A 7,846-nucleotide genomic window follows, 5' to 3' on the forward strand; every position below is an offset into this window, starting at 1 on the left:
TAATGCAGAAGGTTCTTCAGATTACAATTACTCAAAACAAGAACATTTTTAGGTCTCAGAAAATGCAGTAGATTAACTTCAAATTTTCAACAACCGTCTCCAAGGAGCCTAGAGAATATTGTGAAGCAAGAGACAACATTTTACACCTTCGAATGGCTATGAGAAAACAGAATCTCTTCGGAAGTAATTAAATTAAGCAAACCTACACTACATGATCTTAATTCACCGGTTCAGAAGCATATCTCACAGTTCAGGATTGCTCCATGAAAAATAGCTCATATCATGTCTACCCCTGTGGGCTCTAACAAATCTTTTTCGCCCAACGACACGCTCAAGACTGAGATCTTTCACGTGCTGGGGGTGAACGGCTGCAACATCAATAAAATTAAATAAGCAGCTGTCTTTCAAGATACACAAAGCACAAGATCAAATGATATTTTACCTTAAATCTCTTTCATAAACAGGGCTTTCAGTTCTACCATGATCAGCACTCTCCCTTGGTTCAGGCCTAGAATATGGGCTAGATCCACGGCCGTAATCAGGACTACCTCTCTCTCTTGGACTTTGCCTCGGTTCAGGCCTAGAATGTGGGCTAGATCCACGGCCATAATCAGGACTACCTCTCTGTCTTGGACTTTGCTTCGGTTCAGGCCTAGAGTATGGGCTAGGTCCACGGCCATAATCAGGACTACCTCTGTCTCTTCGGTAGGGGCTCCGGGATCGCCCACGATCACGGCTCCTCCTTGCAGGTGACCTATCACGGCGCCTATCTCTATCTGGGCTATACCCATTTCTTTTTTCATCATCATCCCGGGCAGCATATTCCACGGAAAGAACTCGATCCCTCAACTTGCTGCACATGAGATTTAGTCAACACATTTGCAGGATAAGGATAGGTATACCACCCATATGTGACAGGCTACTGGGAAGACATAAGACAGGGCCGGGGGTCATTTTCACAAAGAAGGTTAATAACAAGACATTGCAAGGGAATGTTGATATCTGCAGTACAACCAAGGAAAATGCAGGCATAAGCAAGAGAAAATACCTTCCATTTGTTTCATCCAGTGCTTTGGTGGCATCTTCTTGTGATTCATACTGAATAAAAGCAAAATTCCTTCTAATCCTGATATTCAGTATTTTCCCATAGGGATCAAAATGCTTCTCCAAGTCCCTTGTCCTAGTATGGACAGGGTCAAAATTGATAACAAACAATGTCCTAGTGGGTCTCAAATTAGCTGCAGATCTTCTCGAACCCCCACCAGGCCTTCTAATACCACCACGTTCCTGCTGCAATAGAGAGTTAATAGACTTGAAAGGCCTATGATGAGGTGCATTATCAAACAAATTGACAATAAGAGTGGACAAGGAGCAGCACAACATTAGACAAACTAAATGCTATCTTTTATTTAATCAAAAAGGAAAATATGCTACCTTTGTCCACTCAACACGAAGCCGGCGGCCCTCCCTACCAAATTCCGTCCGGTCGAGTGCTTGAACCGCATCCTCAGCATCACGCTCGTCATCCATATAAATAAAAGCAAACCCTAATGGTCACAATGAAAAAACCATTCTTTAAGGAAAGAGTACACTAGTACAGACAGCTAGTTTTAGGATTATTTCTTCTAAATGAGATGGCATTGCCTCTAACTGTTACTCAAAGTTCTACCAATAAACACATAATCTGGCCATCTCTAGAAAAACCAGAATACAAGTCACCAGGAAATCAGAAACAGACCTTTAGCATGAACTAAATGATGTCAATGAATAAGAAGCCAAAACTGGGTGTCTCATGGTAGGTCAACGAACATAGAATGCCTTCTCCATCTATTCTGCTGCCACTGGCCACATGATCAGCAAGGGTTCTACCTTGAGACATGTCTGTAAATGAAATCTGGTTGGAGGTCATGAGGAATGAAAAGCAATGGTCTCTTGGGAAAATGTGGAATGGCAGTGCCATGGCAGATCAGATCGGCTTTTCTGAAAAACATAAGAAGAGATGCTCAGGCACAACAGGAAAAGAATGCCATGCTAGCCGATGCCCATCCATCAGCCAGGAAGAAATTGGATGTCCCAAGATATTCCTGCGCCAAAGAAATCTTTGAGTGTTGGGGCTTGCACTGCAAAAAACAAGACTTGCTTTCTTAAACACATCCTCATACCCCACTAAGACCCCCAACAAGATAGGATTGCTATTGTCAAGTCATGTTGTCAAGTTGTTGGATCCATAAAAGCATGGAACCGGCACATTGACAGACCTAGATGCAGCCATCTTTCTGGGGTTGGATAGGTCCTTTGAGAATTCAACTATGCTGGAGTGCCCATGTGCTGTCACCAATGCCACCGTGTTGAAACTATGTTGTATGAGCTTTCGCCATACATTACTCTTCTTCAATTTCAGGCAATTTCAGATTTGAAATCTTTAAAATTCAAATTCAAATCCCATTATGTACATTCACAAGAGCCTGACCCAAGTGGGCATCATGGTTCAAATTACAACATTTAAGGGTCATAAAATATGACATCCACATAAACTATCAATGATCAACCTCTCCTACTCATGTCTGATATCTCAGTATAAATCGATTGGTGCACACTTCTGTGGTAGCGGTGCTGAGATTGAGTGAAATTGGTGTCATATTTCAGAAATCCAATTCTAAATTAACTCTCTAATCCAATACGTTCACACCACTTAGAATTGTTTCAAAAATCAATTCAAAGAATCAGGTGGGGTTGAGGAAAGAACCAGCTAATGGAACCAAATTATGAAATATAACCTAGTAATAAAAATTACCAGTTGGTGGAATATATACATGTTATTAGATGATTCACAGAAATCACAAAAGCAAATCATAAGTTAAGAGAAAAGCCAACGAACCAGACTTCATATCCACCCGGTCAACCTTTCCATATCTGCCAAAAAGCCGTTCAATGTCAGACTGCCGTGCTTCATACTCAAAGTTTCCGCAAAAGATGGGCTTCATTTTCACCAATTTGATAAATTCTTCTTCACCCTATAAAAAAAAATGGAAAAATGAGATAAACATAAAACATACTAAAAGCAAAAATATACAAACAGAACCAAACCATAACTAACAAATGCATCATACTTGTTTTGGAGGTAGAATTAAATCCAACATACTTAAGAAACCGAAAATGCAGCATGAGTCAGGTTAGACACTAAATTGTCATTAAAAAATGTATTGGGTACATTTTGATATAGTTGAAACTCCAGATTTCACCACATACAACCAGAAGGGGCAGCACCACACAATAGTTTGTCTTCTCAAAGTTCCTTATTAAATATCACAACCCAAACCTGGAGAAGGATTTCTGAGCATTTTCCATTGGCAGTAGCAGTAAGGCTCAGAAGACTAAGACTTAAACAAAGAATGGTCTGATATTCATTCTTAATGAAAAAACATTGCACCACTGTCCAATTTTCCACAAGCAATAATAGTAATAGTTGCAACTCTGTCCAATTCCCCACTGTCCCTTGCTCAAAATGATCAATTTACTTGTATGCACACATTTCATTGCTATAACCAAAAATTTTAACCACCTCGTACAACTGAAGTACCAAAGTCATACTGAGTTACTGAGAATTAAATGCTAGCAAGAATGAAAGCCATAACCAAAAAATTTAGGAGCCTTGAACACCCAGTTTCCAAATCATATAAATGAGGCACCAATCAACGTAGGCATCTGTAACAATATTACGAGACCCCGAACATATTCAAATCAACCCAAGATAATGACTTTACTCTTTACGAGACCCGGAACATATTCAAATCAACCCAAGAGACTTCACTCTCAAAGCCTAACTTCGGTAATATAAACAAACAAGCAACAGAAAATTCATCAACCACCAGAAGAATGCATTTTAAGCAAGGGCAGTAGACATTAAACTATGAACACCAGACAGTGGTCACATATGTCAGAGCTAGACGAGCTTTAAAACATGGATGTTACTACCCCCCCCCCCCAAAAAAAAAAAAAGTTGCTATGAACACAAACAACATTAAACTCCCCACCTCTGAAGAAAAAGGGTAACTTGGAAATGATTCACAACTTCCAAAAATTCCCATATAATCATGAAATGTATCACAGCGAGAAAAAGAAAAGTAACAGAAGACGAATTAGTTGGTGAACTCCTTATAAAATATCTCAGAATAAAAATAAAAACTAGATGGAGAACATAACAGATCAACAACCAATCCGCAGAACAACAATTAAAAGCAGATCTATCATCACGGGCGCATGCAACAAGAAATTAAGATCAAACACTGAGTATTGAGATGCCTTACCTTCTGTGCTTGAGAGGCTGAATCCGAATTCTCCAACCTCTAAAACCCTAGAAGCGGGAAGGACCGAAGGACTGAAATCTGATGTAGACTGGCAATGTAAGAAAAGCGGAAATGCGTTGCCCGTGAGTGGCTACTTTCGTAACGCATTGTTTATGACCAACCAATAACCTCTCAAGTCCGGACCGCTTCATTTTTGAACCGTCCGATTGGGACTTTCGGATTTGACCAGATTTGAGAAGATTTGAAATTCGAGTCACAAACGTTATCCCAAAAGAAAAGTAAAAATCAAAAAAGTTTTTTACCCGACATTCACTATTATGGTAAAAATGTAAAATTACGTGTCCATTCAACTGTTATGGCTTAAATGATGTATCACCCACTTTTAAAATTATAAGTATTGAGTGAAGGATTAAAATAAGATGAATGCCATTAACCCATTTAACTCATTTCAAAAATTAAATTCAGATTACTTCAAAAAAAAAATTCAGATTACTCAAATACCTTTATAGAGTTCTTAGGTAATTTGAATTTTAAATTTTAAATGAGTTTAATGGGGGCAAACGAATTTAGGCCATTTTATCTCTTACTTAACGAAAAATCCTAACCATGGGTAATTTGTAATTTTGAAAGTGGGTGTCATGTAATTTAAGTCATAATAGTGGGTCGACACTAGTTTTACCCAATAACAGTGAGTGCTGTGTAAAAAACTCAAACAAAAATATGGGTTCAAAAATATCACCCTATTTTGAAAATTCAAAAGTTTTCACTTCTAAGTTCTAACTTTTTAATAGTTAATACAGTAATTATTGATTTGGAATTATAATATATTTAAGATATATTAAGTAGCCATTTGATAACCCACCAAAAAACAGTCTCGATAAACACAAAAATTGGTCATAATCTGTTTGATAAATATTTCATTTCGCATGATTTTTGCAACATAAATAGAAGAAACAAAATTTGGTAGTAACATAAATAGAAAATTATGAGAAAAAAAATTCGAGAGACATTTTGACGCGTTTATTTTTCGAAGCAAAATTGAGTGTAGGTTGGGTTTAAATGATATAGTTTCATAAGGGGTACTTATGGAAAAAAAAAATTTGGTAAGGGTTACTTATGGAATTTGGCACTCTAATAAATAAAATAATGTTAAATTTCATAAACAATTTATTATAATTTTCAAATTTTCTACTTCCACAAGCAATGTTGTTACGATTGGGAGAATTAAGATTTTTCATGGGGAAGAACATCAATGAAGAGAAATACTAGAGGTACAGAGATAAGATAAATACTTTATTGTTCCTGCATTACTGAACGAATACACTTTTAATGGGAAACAAAAAATGGTTTGGGTAGTATTCTAGAAGGTCCCCCCTTGACATGAATTATCCAATTTAACACTAAACATAAACTAGAATCTAAAGAGCATAATCTATCATGAACAATGGCGTCTCTGTATTACGTGTCGATCTCCTTGGCTCCTTCACCATCATGAGCCACCTTTTCAGTGGGGGGCCTACAGTGTCTGTAATCGTAACATTGTCTTCTCCTACAAGCTCAGCCTTGTCCTCGAGGTGAAGATTTGGAAATTGGAGGTGTAGCAACATCCTTCCAGGTCGGTTCCTCCAGCCATAACCCTTTTCCAGGTCGGATCAAGGCCTAACAAACAAAGGTACCACGACGATAGACCTAGCGAAACTAAATTACAACAAGTGCAAGGGCAGTCAAGTCGTTGGCTAGCAATGACAATGGAGAAACAAGGTTTCTAACACAGTGCTTCATAGTGGAAATATGAAAAACATTGTGAATCTGAGATTCTGGTCGTAGCGCCAATTTGTACACAACCTTGCTAATTTTTTTTCAGTAATTGAAAGGGACCAAAAAATCATCTTCCCAATTTATGATTTAGGTGTTGGGCCACAAAACTTTGTTAGTAGGGGTGCAAACGAACAAATACCCATTCTCCAGGGCTAGAACCCTCTATCTATGCAATGTTTGTTGGCCTGGTGGCGCATATGATCCTACGCACGACACAAGTGGAACTTAAGGTAAAGCAAGATGTTGTCACGATCCTTTAAGGCATCGTCAACCACTTCGTTTGGAGTGGCATTTGGAATATAGTGGATAAGTGTCGGTGCGTCTCTGCCATTAACAGCCTCAAATTGGAGTAGAGTTGATGGCAAAATGAAAAGCAGTGTTGTAGAAATATTCAAGCCAGGGCAAATAAGGGATCCAACTGCAGGGCTCGCCACTCACAAAACAGCAGAGGTGTGAAATCCCCTAAATTCCTAACCCATTAACCAATCATTTCAAGTCCACGAGCTCAAAGCTTAAGTGGAAGGCTACTCTAGATCATTCGAGTTGAGCCTATAGGTTCAAAAAATGAACTTATTGAGGTGGATGACCGCGAAGAAGACCCAACCACTCTAATGGAGTCCAAGAAGAGAGAGAAAGTCTATCCATAAAGCATTAAAAGAAGATTTAGCATGCCCAAAAATCGATGCTAGATGACTTAAATGTCAAGGTAAACTATACCATTGGTTGAGAAATAATAAGAGCTTTCTACTTTCCAAAGCCCATCAAAATCGGCATTCACATAAAGGAGATAAAGGGTCAGTTGGGGTTGGTTGCACAGTTGGATCAATCGCCCCTACCCAGATTCAGGATAGTTTCAAGATTTTGAGTTTAAAATTCTATTTTATGTTTCTTCTACCTCATAAACACATTGTTTGTGATAGAGGGAGGCTGAGAACATGGGAGAAAGGAAGAACTTGGGATTTTGAAGAGTTCTCACTCATTTGTCGGAGCCGAGGCGCGAGATATGAAAGGAATCGTGTGTTAAGGCAAGGAGACTCTAAAAACCCTATTTGCAACCTTTCTCTTGGTGTATTTATGATGGGGTATTGTAATAATCGTGGTTGTTGTGGGAGTTGGATGGTATTGAATGTTAGTTGAATTTCTTATAAGCCTCTTAGTCTTTATTGAATGTTTGATGGTCCCATTCCACCCATTTGAGACCGATTGGACCTCTTTGAGATGCCTGTGAGTGACTCTCAGAAAGCCAAATTGGGACTTTTTATTTGGGGACTAATTGGGATGATTGGAAGGCGTTTTTGGGACAATACTAGTATTCCATTGATGTCCCGAAAATCCCCAAGTGAGTTGATTTCGAGAAGAGTTTGAAACCGACCAAACTCGGTCACGGCCCTAAGGTGGGAGGTCGCCCGACCCTATAGTAGGCCTATCCAACTACCCCCTGGTTTGGGTGGATGTTTTGACCATTTGATATCTGGTTGATCCCCGATTGATATCCATTTCAATCTTCATGTTTCTAGGGTTATTTTGGATTATTTGCACTCTTATATTGCGAGGATTTCTTTGGAAATTGGAGATCAATCTTGTCTTTAACAAGTGAGAAAATACATTTTCATATCTTTTGTATCTGATTTATTCTAAATTCTCATTTATATTGATGTATATTTATTATGAAATGCATAAGATTTTGCATGAACATAAGGAAATATGATGTTTATGTTTAT

At 38.4% G+C, this 7,846-nt stretch overlaps 1 protein-coding gene across 3 annotated transcripts; it reads right to left on the bottom strand.

The window, feature by feature from the left end:
• Positions 1 to 53: 53 nt before the first annotated feature.
• On the bottom strand, positions 54 to 4,435 carry LOC149030155 (serine/arginine-rich splicing factor RS40-like). Of its 3 annotated transcripts, none has more exons than XM_089142472.1 (6): positions 4,308 to 4,435; positions 2,879 to 3,014; positions 1,435 to 1,547; positions 1,049 to 1,287; positions 443 to 853; positions 54 to 368 (listed from the first exon to the last, which is right to left on the bottom strand). In XM_089142472.1, exons 2-6 carry the CDS (start codon positions 2,982 to 2,984, stop codon positions 332 to 334), a joined length of 906 nt encoding a protein of 301 aa, XP_088998598.1. In that variant the 5' UTR covers positions 2,985 to 3,014; positions 4,308 to 4,435; the 3' UTR covers positions 54 to 331. The 3 variants fall into 3 exon arrangements, with proteins under 3 accessions (XP_088998598.1, XP_088998597.1, XP_088998599.1); XM_089142471.1 differs by having other exon boundaries at positions 1,049 to 1,290; XM_089142473.1 differs by lacking the exon at positions 4,308 to 4,435 and adding an exon at positions 1,739 to 1,980 and having other exon boundaries at positions 1,049 to 1,290; positions 2,879 to 2,966.
• Positions 4,436 to 7,846: the final 3,411 nt, after the last annotated feature.

The sequence above is a fragment of the Hakea prostrata genome, chromosome 1 (assembly GCF_041222555.1).
Source record: "Hakea prostrata isolate BN-2017 chromosome 1, UWA_Hpros_2, whole genome shotgun sequence".
NCBI lineage: Eukaryota > Viridiplantae > Streptophyta > Magnoliopsida > Proteales > Proteaceae > Hakea > Hakea prostrata.

Coding starts and splice junctions, on each gene's coding strand:
- LOC149030155 (XM_089142471.1), bottom strand. CDS start 2,984: ATGAAGCCCATCTTTTGCGGAAACTTTGAGTATGAAGCACGGCAGTCT. Junction 854..1,048: donor CTGGATGAAACAAATGGAAG/GTATTTTCTCTT, acceptor TCTCATGTGCAG/CAAGTTGAGGGATCGAGTTC. Junction 369..442: donor GTTTATGAAAGAGATTTAAG/GTAAAATATCAT, acceptor TTGATGTTGCAG/CCGTTCACCCCCAGCACGTG.